Here is a 21,485-nt window from a genome sequence, read left to right as displayed (position 1 = left end):
GGGGATATGTGATTTGAGTGGGAGGGGCTTATTTGACTTTGCCGATGAACGACTGGTGGACGATTGAAATTATAATTGTCCTTTTTCAGCAGCCAGTTGGAAATTGGTAATTGTAAACATCTGATTGGCACTCCATGGATAGAAAGCAGTTTGGATGTCATGGGATGAAATTTCTGGAGAGGTGGAGTAAATTTGAAATGAATTGAAAGTAATTTGGGGCGTTGTCTAGGTGTCAAATAAGACTCTCGCAGACCGGTGATAAATCAATTTTTTGGCCGCAAATGCTACAGTAAACTTCTTTCTCTATCTTATTTTTGCTAAAAATATTTCAGAGTGGGTATATAGGCGGATTCCATTTTGAATAACGGGCATTTAGAACTATATTTTAAAGGAAAAGTATTACGTTATTATTATTAGCAGGCATCTAGGCGATCACTATCGTATTATTACTAACAATCAATAATATTATTATAACTCTTATTATTACAATTCTTCTTCTTCTTCTTCTTCTTATTATTATTATCATCATCATCATCATCATCATCATCATCATCATCATCATCATCATCATCATCATCATCATCATCATCATCAATATCAATAATAACTAATGATTTTTTTCTTTACTCAGATGAATGGTCATACTGAAAACAAGCATTGTCTCAATGCAAATGGACTCTGCCGAATAAGCTGTGAAAGGGCTCAAATGAGATATGTGGTCAAAAAACATTTCATGCAAACTGCTCCAGAATTAGCAAGTGAAGTTCCACCGGTGAAAAAAAAAAAAAAGAAAACAGAACGTTGGTTGATTAATTAGATGCTGTTTCTGTGACATGTAACAATCAGCTGTTCCTTAAAATAATCGTGAGGTTTTACGTACGTTAATAAAAAGTATAAAAATATGTTAAGATCTATACAAAGTTCAGAGGAATACTTATAACTTATTTTTACCTATGATTGTCAATTTATTTTAAAATAACAGTTCATTTTGATTATCTGATCATTAATCCTCCCCCCCCCTTTCCGTCCTTTTCAATGCGTTTATCACGATTTTTTATTGTCAAAAAATGGATATTATTTATTTTTTACTACTACTACTACTATTATTATTATTATTATTATTATTATTATTATTATTATTATTATTATTATTATTATTATTATTATTATTATTATTATTATTATTATTATTATTATTATTATTAACAATAATAATAATATTGTTATTATTACAGTGGTGATCAAGAGTAAGATAAATACACTGATATTTTATGATTATTACTAGTATTAGTATTACATCGATATCATGTGTTTCAACTGATTCACAATGATCATTTCTGTTATCCACGATGCTTCGGTTGTTCAATAAGCAGACCATTTTCAACAAATTTCCATTTTAAAGTATTAGCTATCTGGTCGGCGTCCTTTTTTTTTTTTTTGTCGCAGCACTGGAGAGAGAGAGAGAGAGAGAGAGAGAGAGAGAGAGAGAGAGAGAGAGAGAGAGAGAGAGAGAGAGAGAGAGAGAGAGAGAGAGTAAGTGTGTGTGTGTGTGTGTGTGTTTGTGTACATAACATAAAACTAATTTATGCAACGTTTTACCACGAACTAATTTTCATTTTACCACCTCAGTTTAATCTCTCATCAGTTCTCTCTGACCATTGAACTTTGAACCTATAACTTTAACACAGCTACGTCATTCCATCTTCACGATTCGCACCTCACCGCGACATTCTTTTATGTTGACTCGCGGTACAGTCAACGGGGTTGAGAGAAGAAGATAGATATTGAGTGACATCATCAAAAGCGATGTGATCAAAGCTGGCGGATGGTTGTGTAACATCAAAGACCAGTGACTGGTCTACAAGGCCTATCATATTCGTGGGTATGTGTGATTTGAGTAGGAGGAGCTTTCTTGACTTTGCTGATGACCGAGTGGTGGACAATTGAAATTAGAATTGTCCTTATTCAGCAGCCAATTGGAAATGGGCAATTGTAAAAAGCTGATTGGACGCTCCATGGAAAGAAAGCAGTTTGAGGGACATGGAAGGACAGTGCCGGAGAGCGTGGAGTGGGGAGGAGTAAATTATATTGAATGAATGATAGTAATTTGGGGCGTTGGGAAGTTAAATAAAACTCTCGGAGGCGATGAGTCAATTCTTTGGCCGCAAATGATTCAGTAAAATTCTTTATTCTTTCTTTCTTTCTATTTTTAATTCCTTTCTGTCAGGGGGACATATTATAGGCGAATTCCATTTTTTTAAAACGGGCATTTCGAAAGCTATTTTAAAGAGAAATTAATGCGTTTTTCCAAAATTAGCAGGCGTTTAGGTGATAGCCACTATATTATTTTCATGAAAATGATCATCATCATCATCATCATCATCATCATCATCATCATCATCATCATCATCATCATCATCATCATCATCATCATCATCATTATTATTATTATTATTATTATTATTATTATTATTATTATTATTATTATTATTATTATTATTATCCTTATTATTATTGTAATTATTATCGTCATCATCATCATTATTATTATTATTATTATTATTATTATTATTATTATTATTATTATTATTATTATTATTATTATTATATAGTTTACATCTATACAAACGTCAAAGGAATGCATATTACATATCTTTTCCTAAGAATTGTCAATTGCCATTACTAAAACCAGTTCGTTTTGATCATTTGATCAACAAAGCCCTACAATTCGGTGATCACGAAATTTTTTTATTGCTGTCAAAAAAGGATATTGCTGTACAGGTGAGCGGATATCTCAACAATGCTTCATTACAAAACGACTTTGATTATATATTTCTACTCTGTGAATATTGATGATTATTGCAGTATTTCTCATTTATTTGTATAAACTCAGATAACTGTAATTTTTTATTATATCGTTTGAAGTAATTAAAATTTCTGACCCATTTTTATGGTTATTTCCTATAAAATCTAATCCCAAATGATCTACTAAAATTATATCAAATAAAAGTATGTAAACCACTTGTTATGACTCTAAAATATCTTATTGCTACATCTAATTGCATCTTTACTACGCTACTTTGAACTTGAGAAAAAAATCATCAAAATAGGAAAAATTGCTCAGTCTCCCTTTCGGCACAGGCCGTGACTCGCCATCTGTTATGAACTAGCGTCCGGCAAACTTTACCTGTCGAACTAAAGTGAAAGCAGTAAACGGCTGTGCGCAGTGCAATGCTGCAACGTGATTGAGTGCGATGTATTTTACATCACGCCACAAAACGCGGCGGAGAGTTGAACTCGGTACCTTATGGGTATGACGCAAAGATAATAGCATGGTAAAAACGTATTTTAAAAAAAAGAAAAGATAAGGATTTAAATTCAATTTTGCAAAGTTTAGCACACCAAGTGACGAGCAGTAGTAGTGCGTTGGATCAACTCAATGCTAGTTTAAAAAAGAAAAACAAATTAGGCTACAACAAAAAACAACCCCCCCCCCCAAAAAAAAAGAAAGAAAAAAACAAAAAACAAAATAAAAAAAAAAAACCAAACCAAACACCCCCCCCCCCCCCCCCAAACCCTCCAACCCCCTAAACTAAAAAAAAAAAAACCAACAAAAAAAAAAAAACAAACAAAAAAACAAAACAAAAAACAACAAACGAAAAAAAAACCCAGTTAACTTCCGTACTTTGTAAAGACACGTATTTCAAATATTTGGCCAGAAAACTCGTCCTTCAAATATCGATTGATTCAAATGACTCATTTTGGCAAAACTCTCAAACTTGGGAGTTTAATGAAGACTTCGCGCGGTTTGAAAGTTTTTGCCAAAATGAGGGTCATTTAAATCGATCGATAATTGAAGGACGAGTTTTCTGACCAAATTTGTAAATATGTGTCTCTCCAGCAATTAGACGAAGAAGAAGAAGAAGAAGAAGAAGAAGAAGAAGAAGAAGAAGAAGAAGAAGAAGAAGAAGAAGAAGAAGCGTCGTTGTTTTTTGTGGTAATGATAGTTGTTATTAGATACACACTGTAAAGACAGCGACTATAACCGACTATATCTACTATAAAAGCACTATGCACTTTTCTCTTACTGGTTCAAAGATTAGATAACTATTACTTGTCAACTATAAGAACGGCACGGTGGAAAATATTATACCATGTATAACTGCTATCGGATTATGACTAGACCGGTGGGCGTCAGTCCAACACCTACAAGAAAAACAACACAACTCTTACGTTTGTTGTCGATTAGAAGAAAGCAAACAGTCAACTTAGAACCCTGTGCGGCTATGTGGTCTTGTGGTATGACACTCGCTTTCGGATCGGAAGGTCCTGGGTTCGAGCCTTGCTCGGCGCATAGTTGAGTCCTTGGAAAAGACTCTTTACTCACATTCTCTCACAGTACTCAGGTGTAAAATGAATACCTAACAGCGTTGTCTCTGTCCGAATAAAAAAATATAATATCGCCTAACAGGCGTCATGTCTCGTTCTACATGTTACGTGTTGCTGTTGGTGAGGGACCCCTTGTAAAGCGCGTTGAGCACGTTTAGTGGATATTGCGCTATATAAAGAATCAAGAGTGTAACTCATGGCTGGTCTCATCTGGCATTTGTAACCAATTGTCTCGAAACGGTATTATGTCAGTGTGAACCGGTTACTTAAAAGTTAATCTCAAGGTTAAAATACAAATGTTAAGGTAAAATAACATGTCTTTATAGATAGTATGCGTTTGGCTAAGAAGCTCACAACATTGCCATCCGGAAGTATAACGGACCAAAACACAAAACTATGTATAACCTTAAACGTTTATAGTCTGGTTAATACAGTTTAGTCACAGTTACTCATGAACATGGATGACAAAAAAAAAAAAAAAAAAAAACACCCAATAACAATGACACGAGTGACGTCAACTTCGTTCTATCTATACATGAAAATGATTTTTGTTTTGTAAATTACAAAATAGTTAAAATTTGGAATTATTGTCCTCAGCGTGGCTCAGTGGTACGGTCTTTGCTTCGTACCCAAAAGGTAACGAGTTCGAGCACCCGCCGCTGCGTTGTGTGGCCTTGAGCAAGTCACCTAGCCCTAGCTCACTTTGCGGCGCTGCACTGCGGCTGACGCCTGGGTTATTCCAGTCTTCCCTTGGAATAGACCCTAAAGACAAATTTCCCCTTGGGGATGAATAAAGGGAATTTTAACTTTATTTATTTTATTTTATTTTGACTTTAAAATGCGGCTCCTTATAGCTCAGTTGGTAGAGCACTCGCTTCAAACAAAAAGGTACCGATTTCAAGTAGGGATGAAGTTTTGGTTTTCGTCTGAATCCCCTCCCCCCCCCCCCTCATTGTACACCCCGCAGTGATTGGGTAGCTGGGCCTATTAGTTTTGGAGGAAAATTCTTTGTTGTTATGATCATAAGTACGTGCTCCACTTACTTTTCTGAAATAAAAATCACTGTTTTTAACCCTCTCCTTAACACCCATAGGAAAATCGCCACATTCGTTACGATATAAAACCAACAACTCTCTTGTTCTGATTTCATTTTGTTATAGTTATAGCGATAAAAACTCGACACTGTGTTGCAGAGCTCATTTTTCTGAACAAAATATAGAATACACTCGTTACTTTACTGTTTCAAACATCTACTTTTGTGTTGGATGAGTGTGAAGTTTCGGGTAAAATTTTGAAAATAGAGGATAAAGAGAGAGTTAAGCTGCCCTCTTTGGGACAAGAAAAAATGATATCCTTCGGAGAACGTCTTTTAAGTTGACTCTTTTGTTTCTATTTTTGTTTCAATGCTCTACATATTGAAACCATTTTGCCTTTTTTAGACAACTGACATAAGGATGATGTTATAGATAGTATGCAGATGACTTCACTCAGGCCTTTGTTATTGTTTTTGCCATCCGCGTTTGTGAGTTATTCTCACTGAACTGTATTAACCAGACTATAAAATTCCTGGTTACACAGAGTTTGTGTGTTGGTCCGTTATAGATAGAATGCGCTTGGCCAAGGAGTTCACAACATTGCCATCCGGAAGTATAACGGACCAACACACAAACTCTGTGTAACCATGAACTTTTATAGTCTGGTTAATACGGTTTAGTGAGAACAACTCACAAACGCGGATGGCAAAAACAATAACAAAGGCCTGAGTGATGTCATCTGCATACTATCTATACTTCCGGATGGCAATGTTGTGAACTCCTTGGCCAAGCGCATTCTATTTATATGTTGGTGATTTGTTGATGTTGGCGAGAAAATCTGACAATGTTATGATTTGTATAGAAAGAACGAACTTGACGTTACTCAAATCTTAGTTTTTGTATTTAGCCAGTTATTTTTATGATTACTTCTCACTTAATTGTATAGATAGAATGCGCTTGGCCAAGGAGTTCACAACATTGCCATCCGGAAGTATAACGGACCAACACACAAACTCTGTGTAACCATGAACTTTTATAGTCTGGTTAATACAGTTTAGTGAGAACAACTCACAAACGCGGATGGCAAAAACAATAACAAAGGCCTGAGTGACGTCATCTGCATACTATCTATAGATAGTTCGAAGATGACGTCACTCAAGCCTTTGTTGTTATATTTTTCCATCCGCGTTTGTGAGTTATTCTCACTGAACTGTATTAACCAGACTATAAAAGTTCATGGTTACACAAAGTTTTGTGTGTTGGTCCGTTATACTTTCGGATGGCAATGTTATGAGCTTCTCAGCCAAGCGCATACTATCTATAAGGGCGAACTGACTCCGACGACCCGGAGCTGCCGTCCTCTGCCGTCTTCCGGATAAAGACGTCGGGCACATTAAAATTTTTTTTACTAAGAATAAAGAGAAGAGCCGCTAGACCTACACATGCCAAGCACACGACGTCCCCTGCCGTTTTTTTTTCGAACTTGGTATGCGTAGGTCTAGCGGCTCTTCTCTTTATTCTTAGTATTTTGTCCGTGCTTGACTTCTTTATCCGGAAGACGGCAGAGGACGGCAATGCCGGGTCGTCGGAGTCAGTCTCCGGTGTGGGTTAGCCCTAACTCACACTATAAGCGTTTAATGTGATATATCGTTTTTTGTGATGATAAGTTTTATCCGGCTGGCGGATGTTGTGAGTTAAAAAAAACCCTGATCGTATTGCAATAATATTACACCACAGGTCATCAGATCACTTATTACATTTTCTTTCTATTCCAGAGTCGTTCTTCCTCCAACAAAGGTGCCATTACAAATTCTGTCAGGGCCCGCTACTCTGCAAGACACAGACGGAGCCCTGGCCCCTTTTCAAGATCAGCTGCTGACAGCCCCTTTATGCCTACGGTAAGATTAAAAAGACAAAAAAAAAAAAAACAAACAAAAAAAACCCCCCAAAAAACCACACACATACACAACAAAAACCCACAAACAACAACAACACCCCCCCCCCCAACAAAAAAAAAAACAAAAAAAAAACACACACACAACAAGAAACAAAAAAACAAACAAAACAAAGCAAACAAACAACAAAACAATGAATAGATAACATGTGAAGGAAAACTGAGATTGAAAAAAAAAAGAGAAGGAAAACAGAAAATGGATTCAGTAAAAAGAGTAACAAAAAAAAACAAAACAAAACAAAAAAAAAATACACACACACACACAAACACACACACACACACACACACACACACACACACAAACACACTAAATCCCTAACCCCCCCCCCCCAAAAAAAAAAAAAAAAAAAAAAGAAAACAACAAAAAAACACACAAAACAAAACACAAAAAACCCCCAGACAAACCTAGAACAAAAAAAAAATCAACAAATAAAAACTTTTCACAACAAACAAAGAAAAAACAAAACAAAACAAACAAAACAAAAACAACCTCAAATAGAAAGTCTTCAGAGAAAAAGATTAAAATAAAGAAAGTTAAAAAAAATCAAGAATATCGTCAGCAAAAGACTGCAAAAGACTGAAAAATATTACCCAAAAAGAGAGCAAAACATCCATTGAAAATGTATTTATATCAACAATTATAACGAGATAAGTCATGAAATACTTCCCTGTCTCAACGTTTTTTGAAATAATATTCAAAGCATGATTTATAACATCAACTTACATAATTTGTATAAATCTTATGACTAATTGTTATATCTCCAATATTTTTGCAGCCTGCCTCAGAAGAATGTCTCAAGTGCTTGCTGAAAGTACCTCACAGAAAATGTGAATCGGTAAGTTTTTACTTGTATATGATTTTCTCCTTTGATTAAGTCCTTACTAAAAGGCCTGAACATTTTTGAAAGGACAGCATTTGTTTATCCAGAACATAAACATGCACCTCCAAATTTATATTGATATATAACTTTTTCTTAATTCTCACAAGAAGAATAAAAATACAACAAAAAACAAAAAAAACAAAAAAAACAAAAAAAAAAAAAAAACAACAGCAAAAATAAAAACAAAAACAAAAAAACAAAAACAAAAAACAACAAAAAACAAAAAAACAAAAACAAAAAACAACAAAAAAAAAACACAAAAAAACCAAAAAGAAAAAGAAAAACAAACGAACAAAAAACAAAACAAAACAAAACAAAACAACAAACCTCAACACAAAACTAAACATATAAACAAACAAACAAACAAAAAAGATACAAAACCCCCCAAAATGGAAAACGAAATAAAAAGCAAAGACAATTCAAGAATAAATTAAAAACAAAAAAAAAAACAAAAAAAAAAAACAAACAAACAAATCCAAACTCTAATTACAACCAAATACAACGAGTAAGCAATAAGAGAAAAGAAAAGGGTTCTACGATACTGTTACCTTTCGTCGAAATTATAATTAATTGATCAATCGCTATTCTTGTGAATCGTAAAAAATCTGAATACTTCACCTCATGTGGTTTAACTCTTTAAGATTCAACCCGACAAAAACCGACAACGACATAATATTCATGGGCGGGGTAGTCAAGACTGGCCTCAGTAAGTAAAATCCAATCGTTGTGAAGGAAATGACAGGCCATGTCACTGCCGAAGGGTGTTTTCAGCTTTGATTTTTGTGAATTTGCCGACCGAAAAGAAAATACGTTTCAGAAATTGCGATTTGGATCCTATTTTATTTGCGGGTGAAAATCATTGACATTGCACTTTGTTTGGTAAAGATCGGTAAAAAATTACGACTTTGGTGATGAAAAATGACTTTGAAGACCATTATTGTAAACTTTTAAAAATATTATGAATAATTCATAACTCCCTTATTTGTGGGTCGATTTTGTCATTCGAGGTCTCAATTTTATTGTAATAAAGAGATAGGAACTTCAGAGTTATTTTTTCTGATGCGAAATTATTACTTTGTAATTTTAGCACCAAGAAATAAAGTCGGTAAATAAATTTGTTACACCTCTTTGATAGACCGCCGGGGTCCGTTCGTGTAGAATTGTGAATCAAGCATCTCAAAGTCTTCGACCAATCACAGGCTATCTATCCAGCTGGCCGAAACAAAGACGCTTCTCCCCGTCGATGTATTACGCTATTGTTATGCAAGGAATATAACACCTTATGGAGTAGGCCTAAAAGCTAAAATCTAAAAGTAAAAAATATAATTCTGAGGAATTTGAAAGTCACATTGCTGAAATCAGCTTGAAAAAAGAAGTACATTGGTCTTTGTTTCATAAAAATCGGTTGAAAACCAACTGTTTTACGAATAAATTTGATTTTAAAAATTGCTTTTGTTTATTTTAGCTTTTTTTAGCAACTTTTTTATTTATCGGCCGATTTTCTTGATTTTTATATCATTCTTTATATCTCAATGAGACGAGATCAGTGATATACTTTGTTTGTTTCAAATGTAACTAGAACGTAATTTGGCTTTTTTACCTATCGACCATGCCTGGATAATTTATTCAACAACGTGGCGATGTGACGCAACAATTCCATGGCTGTCTTCCACTGCATCGACGATGATTCAATTCATTGTTGACGTCTGTTGACACGTGAGCTGCCAGAACGACCAATCGTTGAAGGGTCAAGATGCTCAGTAGCCAATCGTTCTTCGGTCAAAAAACTTATGAACTCACGAGAACAAAAGTTTGAAATTTGGTGATGGACGGACCTATGAAATCGTTTCTGGGCGGAGTTTAGCCATGAGTGACCGTAGAAAACGAAAAGGCGACTACAGATATCAAAGAGTAGGCTTATATCATCAAAGGATGTCTACATGATTGACATGGCCATATAGGGAACTCATTATCTACTCCCCCAAAAAGAATCTGAACACGAGAGGGTTAACTATTTCACTGCCGCCTCAGAAAACGCGTATCTAAAAATTAGTGAGAAAACTCTTTCTTCAAATATCGATGGATTTAAACGACCTTGATTTTGGACAAAAACTCTCAAACCTAGCAATTTAGCGAGGTTCCAGGTTTGATATATATATCTTATTTTTTCTTCCAAAATGACGGTTATTTAAATCGATCGATATTTGAAGAACGAGCTTTCTGGCCAAATGTTTAAATACGTATCTTTCCAGCAGAGTCTGGCAGTTAACTGGTTTAACTCACTCAACACTAACACCGACTATATCCGCAGTTTACCCTGGTTACTTTTACCCCGTGCCTATTTATTACAATTTTCTGGGACAAATAATTATAGGCGTAGTATCAAAGCTAATGTTTTCAGTTTTTACATGTTAATGGTAGTTGAATAAAACTATCTATGCACATGCCCATTTTTAATACATTTTTCCAACTTTGAAAAGTAGCAAAAATCTATAGGATTGAGTGAGTTAATAAAAACCGTGCACTGGGTGAGAGTCGGATGCTCTGCCGATTGTGCTAATGGGTTTCCCCACCTTCCATTTAAATACAGAGCTGCTTACTTGACATTTCAAAAATTCGTAGTTCCAAGGGAAGAAAAAGAAAAAAAGTCACTATAGCTAGCTTTGCAAAATAATCATTTGCCCTCATCAGTATCCAAAAAAATGCTCATAAGTCCTCAAAATAGATTCCAAGGACCTAAACTTTCCTTTTAACTCACTCAACCCTAAGCCTAACTATATCCGTAGTTTATCCGGGTTACTTTAACTTTTACACCATGCCTGTTTATTACATTTTTCTGAGGCGTAGTATCAACGTTAATGTTTTTCGTTTATTACATTGTCATGTTAGTGATAGTTGAATAAAACTATCAATGTACATGCTCAATTTTAATACATTTTTTCCAATTTTGAAAAGTAGTAAAATCTCTAGGATCGAGTGAGTTAAACAAGATTTATTGAGTCAAAGACGTGTATGCAGTTCTTTAGATAGAGCTAAATATTCGTAATTCTACGATATTTTTCGTAATACGAGGCAGGTCTGTAAGTAATCATTTTCTCTTCATAATTCCTTGTGACACCTCTATGGAAATTATGATATTTAGCACCCCTGTGACTCTTTTGTTTTTCTTTGATGAATTCGGTTAGTTTAGTCACAAGTGACCGAGTCCTAATTTCTCAAATCATGATATCAACTTCCTGGTAATTCAAACCCATAAGCCTGAACTAGTGTCAAAAGCTTAAGGCTATTAAATTGTTATTTTATGGTCTCCCAGAGGGTTTGGTTTTTATGGGTGGTGTGGAAAATCAAAGGATGGACTATGATTGATTAGAAAGTTTTAATATTGATTGATTGATTGATTGATTGATCAAAATATTTATCGATATGATTTTGAATCATCGATTGTTAATGGAATATGTTAATTATTTCGATAATCTCTTATTGATGCTGTGCGTTTAGTTAAAAAACTCACAACATCCGCCAGCAGGATTTAGCGTAACAACATACAAAACTATGTGTAACCTTAAACGTTTATAGTCTGATTAATATGATTTAATTTAGTGAGAACTACTCCTAAAAATGTCTGTCTAAAAACAATAACAAAGAGCCGAGTGACGTCAATTTCGTTCATTCTATACTGAGGATCATAGATTAAAACTCATTTTAAAATTAAGAGTTGTTGATGGCCAGAAAGTTTGACTTTCTTTTAGTAAAATAATTCAAACGATGCTTAGCCTGGTCAGGGACAGAATGGGTGACAATGATAGCGAAACTCTCGCTTCGGCGTTCTTTTATTTAGTAATGAATTTTACACTCATCAACCCATTCTATTCGGGTATGAAATTGCGAATGGCAGTGCGGAATATTGTTGAGAATACCAGTATAAAAATAGAGGGCTAACCAGCATTGTGACAGTGACTTACTGACTTAAGGCCTCTTGCTTCCTAATCATCCGATCGGGACGCCTCGGCTGCCTCTCTAATCATCCGTGTCATTTCCTTCCACTGTTCACGGTCTTTTGCTGTGGATGCTAATTTCGTAAGATCTTCCTTTGATTTTAATACTTTGCTATTTTGAAGGCGTTTTAGGTCTCTATTGAGGACAGTGTGAATTGATGTGGATGGTCTACCTTGATATTTCTTGTGTCCAGATGGGGTGAAAAAAGTATTCATGGCTTTATTAGCTGACACCTGTTGTCACTGGGCCTCCGCTCAGTAAATTGTCTTTTGCCTCACTTGTCAAATTTGAACAGTATAGATAGTTCGAAGATGACGTCACTCAGGCCTTTGTTATTGTTTTTGCCATCCGCGTTTGTGAGTTGTTCTCACTAAACTGTATAAACCAGACTATAAAAGTTCATGGTTACACAGAGTTTGTGTGTTGGTCGGTTATACTTCCGTGTGGCAATGTTGTGAACTCCTTGGCCAAGCGCATTCTATCTATAAAATTGAAATTCGCTTTCATGTTGCCGTTCAGGAATTAAATCAAGTATTATTGTGAAGCGTATTGAACTTGGTGAATCTATAAAAACACCTGATGAATTAAAGAAACGAATGGAAAACAAGTTAAAATAAATACAAAAACAACAACGCAAATTTCCATTTCATACAGTCCCAGTCATCTGTTAGGCCTCCTTTTTTGTTCTAACACTCTTACAATATCCGTCACTGCCTATTTATGGAACGACATTAACGTCACTCAGATCATTGTTATTCTTTTTAGCAAACCATCTATAGATAGTATGCAGATGACGTCACTCAGGCCTTTGTTATTGTTTTTGCCATCCGCGTTTGTGAGTTGTTCTCACTAAACTGTATTAACCCTCTCGTGTTTAGATTCTTTTTGGGGGAGTAGATAATGAGTTCCCTATATGGCCATGTCAATCATGTAGTCATCCTTTGATGATATAAGCCTACTCTTTGATATCTGTAGTCGCCTTTTCGTTTTCTACGGTCATTCATGGCTAAACTCCGCCCAGAAACGATTTCATAGGTCCGTCCATCACCAAATTTCAAACTTTTGTTCTCGTGAGTTCTTAAGTTTTTTGACCGAAGAACGATTGGCTACTGAGCATCTTGACCCTTCAACGATTGGTCGTTCTGGCAGCTCACGTGTCAACAGCCGTCAACAATGAATTGAATCATCGTCGATGCAGTGGAAGACGGCCATGGAATAGTTGCGTCACATCGCCACGTTGTTGAATAAATTATCCAGGCATGGTTGATAGGTAAAAAAGCCAAATTATGTTGTAGTTACATTTGAAACAAACAAAGTATATCACTGATCTCGTCTCATTGAGATATAAAGAATGATATAAAAATCAAGAAAATCGGCCGATAAAAAAAGTTACTAAAAAAAGTTAAAATAAACAAAAGCAATTTTTAAAATCAAATTTATTCGTAAAACAGTTGGTTTTCAACCGATTTTTATGAAACAAAGACCAATGTACTTCTTTTTTCAAGCTGATTTCAGCAATGTGACTTTCACATTCCTCAGAATTATATTTTTTACTTTTAGATTTTAGCTTTTAGGCCTACTCAATAAGGTGTTATATTCCTTGCATAACAATAGCGTAATACATCGACGGGGAGAAGCGTCTTTGTTTCGGCCAGCTGGATAGATAGCCTGTGATTGGTCGAAGACTTTGAGACGCTTGATTCACAATTCTACACGAACGGACCCTGGCGGCCTATCAAAGAGGTGTTACAAATTTATTTACCGACTATTTTTCTTGGTGCTAAAATTACAAAGTAATAATTTCGCATCAGAAAAAATAACTCTGAAGTTCCTATCTCTTTATTACAATAAAATTGATACCTCGAATGACAAAATCGACCCACAAATAAGGGAGTTATAAATTATTCATAATATTTTTAAAAGTTTACAATAATTGTCTTCAAAGTCATTTTTCATCACCAAAGTCGTAATTTTTTACGGATTTTTACCAAACAAAGTGCAATGTCAATGATTTTCACTCGCAAATAAAATAGGATTTAAATCGCAATTTCTGAAACATATTTTCTTTTCTGTCGGCAAATTTATAAAAATCAAAGCTGAAAACACCCTGCGGCAGTGACAGGGCCTGTCATTTCCTTCACAACGATTGGATTTTACTTACTGAGGCCAGTCTTGACTACCCCGCCCATGAATATTATGCCGTTGTCGGTTTTTGTCGGGTTGAATCTTAAAGAGTTAACCAGACTATAAAAGTTCATGGTTACACAGAGTTTGTGTGTTGGTCCGTTATACTTCCGGATGGCAATGTTGTGAACTCCTTGGCCAAGCGCATTCTATCTATAATTTATGAGTACTTCTCACTAAATTGTATTAATCAGACTGTAAAAGTTCAAGGTTACACAAATCTGGAGCTAGCTTTTTTTTACCTCATTGTTTTTCACGTTCTCTACCTTCAAGAGAGGCGCATAGTTGAGTCCCTGGAAAAAAACAAACAACTCTTCACTCACAATCTTTCACCGTACTCAGGTGCAAAATGAGTACCTGGCCGTTAACAGTATTGTCTCTGTCGGGGAAAAAAAGGAATAACAAGCGTCATGTCTCGTTCAACATATTTCTTATTGCTGTTGTTCAGGGACCCTTTGTATAGCGATTTGAGCACATTTTGCGGATATTGCGCTATATATATAAATATATATATATATATATATATATATATATATATATATATATATATATATATATATATATTATATATACTCAAGTTAAAAATATATTTGTTTAAATCTCATTTCTATCCTGTTTTCAGCACAAATACATACGTATTGGAGGAGGTTATAGACACGGCTACTGGTATGTCAAATGCCTCTTGGAACAGATTGAAATACAGGTTAGTAGACTTCTAATGGAAGAATGGCGGAAAGTTGTGAGAGCTGCATTCCATGTATCCCCCCGACGATTATCAGATCATGGGATGAATGAATGAATGAATGAATGAATGAATGAATGAATGAATGAATGAATGAATGAATGAATGGATGAAACTTCTCATTCCGAGTTGAAGAATAAAATAATTCAAAATTTCCTGGAGCACGTCTGACCTGTAATCAGAAGGTCTGAGGTTTGATCCCTAGTCGAAGAAGACATATTTTTTGGATGTTTTTTTTCCTTGTATTTTTCTTTCTTGCTTTGTCTGGAACCGTTTCATACACATTCGTGTTCAGATCAAAATTTCCTATCATATTCATCATAAGGGGAATTCTTTCTTTTAGGGCCTGTCTCGAGCTAAGATGTCATATTTTTTTTAATGAAGTAAACTGATATTTTATAAGAATTTGATAAACACCCTAATTTAACCAAAAAATGAACAATAGGGGTTTATAATAAAACGGGGCTCAAAAATCTTGACACGATAACATGAAAACCCCCCCCAACAAAAAACGCATGAAAATTCAGAAAATAAATCCCCGAAAATTAAAAAAAAAAAGATCAAGGGCTGATTTTTTGGTGGTTGCATTTTTGTTGACAAAGATGCTTTGTCTCACACTGCAGCATACACATCTTTTCATTTTTTTTTCTCACATTTATACCTACTCTCTGATTCTTTACTTCCATATTTTCAGAGACAGCGAGAAATTGCCAAACAACTAAGGTTGGAGGCTATTAAAGAACACCGTAAGTCGTAGCTATTGTTTGTTCCTTATAGATAGAATGAAGATGACGTCAATCAGGCCTTTGTTATTGTTTTTTGCCATCCGCCTTCTCTCACTGAACTATATCAACCAGACTATAAACGTTCATGGTTACACATAGTTTTGTGTATTGGTCCGTTATACTTCCGGATGACAATTTTGTGAAGTTCTTAGCCAAGTGCATACTATCTATACTAAGATGAAATATCCACCCTCATTTTGTGTGTTTTGTTCGTTAACTGTAGTATTATGTGCTTCACGGCTCCTATTTAATTTAATCTTATGACAGACAGTATGGAACTAATTATTGCCTTTTGTTGATAATGACAAAACGTTATTATATTTGTTGATGACAGAAAACTGGGGAGTGGTGGATAGATAGATAAATAGATAGATAGATAGATAGATAGATAGATAGATAGATAGATTGGTTGATAGAGAGTGAAAGGGCAGATAAATATAAAGGGTGATAAAATAAAGAGTTAGATAGACCGATACATATATATATATATATATATATATATATATATATATATATATATAGATAGATAGATAGATAGATAGGATGAGAGTAGAAATATAAAAGGGGATATGCTAAAGAGTCAGATAGCCCGAGAAATAGATAGAATAATAGATAGATAGGGAGGGAAAGAGAGAGAGAGAAAGAAAGAAAGAAAGAAAGAAAGAGAGAGAGAGAGAGAGAGAGAGAGAGAGAGAGAGAGAGAGAGAGAGAGAGAGAGAGATCACACACATAATGGTCATCATTCTGCCTTCTTCCATCAGGTGTCAAGGCAATAAAGACCTATATCCGTACCAAGAGTGGCCGGTTGGTGGAGAGGATTATCTTTTTGTCCGAGGAAGATTACGAGGCATTTAAAGAAGGCAAAAATGTACAGGGTAAGTAAATCATTCATTCATGATATAGTCTGATGTATAGAAGGAACGAAATTGACTTCACTCAGCTCTAAATTTTTGTTTTTAACCAGCCATTTTTATGATAACTTCTCACTAAATTCTACCTATCAGGTTATAAACGTACAAGGTTACACATAGTTTTGTGTGTTGGTAAGTTATATTCGACTGGCAAATGTTTTTTTTTTCTTGTACAATAAGTACAATAAGTATTTATTTCTTGCTTTGTATGGCATCGTTTCATACACACTTGTTCAGATATTTATCTTACACCAGTGCCTGCTCCCTAATTTCTCAATTTGATACCTTTGTGTAAATAAACTCAAAGATAATCTTCAAATGGGTTGGCTAATAATAGTGACAATATTATTATATTGACAGATTTACTCAAAAAATACCTGACAGCAGATGAAGCCAAAGGTCTCGAGTCGTGGGATAAAGATGAAGTGGTTGCTGTGAAAACCTACGTTAGGACCAAAAGTGGTAGATTGGTAGAGAAGTTGGTTTATGTTAGCAAAGATGACTATGATGCAATCAAAGCTGGAACCAAAGATGCCAAAGATGTGAGTAGGGGAAGAGATGATATATATATATATATATATATATATATATATATATATATATATATATATATATATTTATGACTGTTGGTGGGTACTTGTAGGTAGGAGAGTGCTCGAATATTGAGGATCGAGAAAGACAATATTTTCAGCAAGATGGAGCCGCTTCTCACGTGTCGAGAACGGAACTGCAATGGTTGAACACCCATATTGTGAATAGATTAATCAGTGGTAGGACAATGCTCGACTGGGGATCAAATAGTCTGATCTTAGACTTTCATTTGTGGGGATATTTAAAAGACCGTGTGTGTGTAGATATATATGTGTGTGTGAGAGATAGATAGATAGATAGATAGATAGATAGAGAGAAAGAGATAGATAGATAGATAGATAGAGAGAGAGAGAGAAAGAGAGAGAGAGAGAGAGAGAGAGAGAGAGAGAGAGAGAGAGAGAGAGAGAGAGAGAGAGAGAGATGGTTTCAATCTGTCCATGATTGATTATTTTACTGTTCCGAATCAATACGCGTCCACAGCACTGACTGGGTCAAATTTAGAATAGGATTCTATAGTCTGATGTCACGTCCGCCCAACAACGAGCAGCTTGTTCAAATTAAGAGAATCGGTACTATTATTCTTCATGCTGGCTAGAACTTTTTCACGTGTCTTGTGATCAGAATGTATAAAAGTCAAAACATGATCAGATTTATGTTTTTCTCCTCTGGATACACTTTTATGCTCGTCTCAAGGGCGTCTGCCATTGTTCCGATAGTTTAGAACCAGTTACTAAGTCTATGCGTCATTACGAAGGAAGTGACGTCACGACTGTTTAAGCATATTGGTATCTTTATCATAGACCAGCAATCCACCAAAAATGCAGCAAGTAATTGTTACTCATCTGTTTCACGCTACATGAACCCTATAGAAAGAACAGCGGCACTCATATCTTTGTTATTGTTTTTTGCCATCCACATTTATGAGTAATTCTCACTAACCTGTATTAACCAGACTATAAACGTTCAAGTATACACAGAATTTTGTGTGTTATACTTCCGGATGGCAATGTTGTGAGCTTCTTAGACAAGCGCATACTATCTATATAAAACCCTGTCTCAATGACTTCAATTACTCCAATAAATTACTGTCCGTTCTTTTTCGTCCTACAGATATTAAAGAAATATGTAAATACGGAGGATGGTGAGCAGATTGAGGGCTGGGATGAAGCCAAGATGAAAACGATCAAAACCTACGTCAGAACCAAGTCAGGTCGTCTCATTGAGAAAACCATAATGATCTCAGAAGATGATTATAACAAGATGATCAAAGAAGGTACGTAATAAAACATTCTGACTTAAGAAAAAAAATAACTTGAGCTTTTATATAGGGCAAAATCCACTAAACGTGCTCAAAGCGCTTCATAAGGAATCACTGACCAACAGCAACACGTTACATGTAGAACGGGACATGACGCCTGTTAGGCTATATTGTATTTTGTTCCGACAGAGACAACGCTGTTAACGGCCAGATACTCATTTTACACCTGAGTACGGTGAGATAATGTGAGTAAAGAGCCTTTTCCAAGGACTCAACTATGCGCCGAGTGAGGCTCGAACACAGGACCTTCCGATCAGAAAGCGAGTGTCATACCACTGGACTACATAGCCGTACAAGAATTGAAAAGATTAGAATACATTTGCTGCATTCAAATTCAAGTTCAAGTTCAAGGCCTTAACCAGTTAACAGACATACTCTGGAAAAACACGTATTTAAAAGTTTGGCCAGAAAAACGCGTTCTTTAAATATGGATAGATTTAAATAGAATCGATTGATATTTCAAGAACGAGTTTCCTGGCCATATTTTAAAACTAGTGTTAATCTGGTGTTCGGCGGTTTACGGGTTATTCTGTAAAAGACACTTTGTCCATCACTGCAGATGTTTATACAAAGTATAATTCACCCGGCTTCTTAATCCAACCATAAAGATAATCCATTAGCTTTAATTTTGCCCTTAATAGCCTTTCAGGGGTTATAACTGAAAATAATCAATTACACGAAAAAAAGTAACATCAGCTAATTTGACATTTTAATGGGACAAACAGTATTCGCTTATGGAGATAAAGATAAAGGGAGTAACTCTGACTCATGAATGAACAACACACAACAAACGACGTTTCGGCCTTATCTTTATCTCCATTCTATTGACTCATTTAGGCACCTCTATTTATCAGTATTAGCTTAGCTTCAAGCATCGATTATGACAAGAGGAAATTGTAAACTGTCTTTAACCAGAGTGTCGTCAGAAGGATTGTGGGATGCAGCCTTTACAAAACAGTGCCACATATCTCTGCCATTGGCCTTCTCTATCAACTCTTACCGCGTCAATCCTGTCCAATCCTTGATGTTGTCCAGCCACATTTTCCATTGTCTTCCACTTCTTCGTTGGCCTTCTACCGTGCCTGGATTATAACTATCTTGTGCGGCTATGTGGTCTTGTGGTGTGACACTCCCTTTCGGATCGGAAGGTTCTGGGATCGAGCCTCTCTCGGCGCATATTTGAGTCATTGGAGAAGGCTCTTTGCTCACATTCTCCCACCGTACTCAGCTGAAAAATGAGTACCCGGCCGTTAACAGCGTTGTATCTGTTCGAAAAAAAATGGTATTATCGCCTAACAGCGTCATGCCCCCTACATGTTGAATTTTGCTGTTGGCCAGGAACCTCTTGTAAAGATCTTTGAGCACGTTTAGTTTATATTGCGCGATATAACAAGCTCAATGTTTTAAAAATCTTTGGTCAATTGACCGGCAAATTGAATCCCATATATTTTTCGATTTGCCTTTATTTCACAGGTATGGATCCAAACGAGATTATCAAGAAGTACATCCCTCTTGCAGACGGTGAACAAGTCGAATCTTGGCAGAGTGGAGAGGCGATGAAGGCCATCAAGACAAAGATTCGAACCAAGAGTGGTCGGATTATAGAGAAGACTGTCTACGTCACTGCTGACGACTATGATAGAATGATGGAGGTAAGCAGGGGGGGGGGGGGGGGGGGGGGGTAGATACAAAAGATGCAAGATGTACCCACAGGGTGTTAATTTTCCCATCAAATACTTGCTTCTCTGGCGTAATAATACATCGTACCTGTACACTTAAAAGCGCAGGAATGAATGGATAACACTGAACAGCGCACGGGCTAATTGAGAGAACAGTTGGCAGCATGAAAAAGTGGGGGCTGGCTGAGATTAGCTTGTGTACATGTGGATGGCCAGAGCAGACTGGAGAATTCCAGGATGGGCCCAGCTGCACTGACCATAACCTAAGAGTCTGCTCCACAGATGCTGTGGAGTGAGTTCGGTGTTGGAGCGACAAGCGATGATGACAAAAAGTGCAGTCATTTTAGGAGCACAAAAAAGTAGTTTGTTGCAATGCTACAACCTTTACACCAGAAATACAGACGCATACGCGCAAGATAATTTCGGTCTTGTTCGAAAACACTTGAACTTTTATAAAATTCACTAAACGTGCTCAAATTGCTTTATAATGGGTCCCTAGCCAACAGCAACACTTAACATGCAGGACGAGACACGACGCCTGTTAGGCAACACCGGAGTATGATGAAAGAATATGAGTAAAAAGCCTTTTCCAAGGACTCAACTATGCACCGCTCAGAGCGGGACTCGAATCCAGGACCTTCCGATCCGAAGGCGGGTGTCATAGAGGGGGCAGTGTGGCTCAGCGGTATGGTCTTTGTTTCGTACCCGAAAGGCACCGAGTTCGATCATCCGCCTCTGCGCTGTATGGCCTTGAGCAAGTCACCTCGCCCTCGTTCAATTTGCGGCGCTTCACTGCGGCTGACGCCTGGGCTATTCCAGTTTTCCATTGGAATAATATACCCTAGATAAAACTTTCCCCTCTGGGATGAATAAAGGGAATTTTATTTATTTATATTTTTATTTTTATAAATAGACCACATAGTGTCGTGCAGGATGAGTACAAAGCACTTCTTTCTCTGACATTTTGTATGCCTGCTTTACTTTTCTATTCTATTTCCAGGAAATGTGCGGCTATGTGATC

The 21,485-nt window shown here is 36.1% G+C and overlaps 1 protein-coding gene across 2 annotated transcripts in view; it reads left to right on the top strand.

Moving 5' to 3' along the window:
- Window positions 1–21,485, top strand: part of LOC144975227 (uncharacterized) — a 93,785-nt gene that overhangs the window by 29,773 nt on the left and 42,527 nt on the right. For both annotated transcript variants that reach the window (XM_078919112.1, XM_078919113.1), the window contains exons 4-11: window positions 7,199–7,321; window positions 8,154–8,213; window positions 15,061–15,141; window positions 15,875–15,926; window positions 16,727–16,840; window positions 17,237–17,418; window positions 18,578–18,740; window positions 20,259–20,437. In XM_078919112.1, the coding sequence (XP_078775238.1) occupies window positions 7,199–7,321; window positions 8,154–8,213; window positions 15,061–15,141; window positions 15,875–15,926; window positions 16,727–16,840; window positions 17,237–17,418; window positions 18,578–18,740; window positions 20,259–20,437 (954 nt within the window). The remainder of the gene's footprint in view (window positions 1–7,198; window positions 7,322–8,153; window positions 8,214–15,060; window positions 15,142–15,874; window positions 15,927–16,726; window positions 16,841–17,236; window positions 17,419–18,577; window positions 18,741–20,258; window positions 20,438–21,485) is intronic.

This window comes from Berghia stephanieae, chromosome 6 (assembly GCF_034508935.2).
Source record: "Berghia stephanieae isolate SIO BIC M18660-M18661 chromosome 6, UCSD_Bste_1.3, whole genome shotgun sequence".
Lineage (NCBI taxonomy): Eukaryota > Metazoa > Mollusca > Gastropoda > Nudibranchia > Aeolidiidae > Berghia > Berghia stephanieae.
Note: the sequence above shows the minus strand (reverse complement) of the source record. Positions and strands in the feature narration are given on the sequence as shown.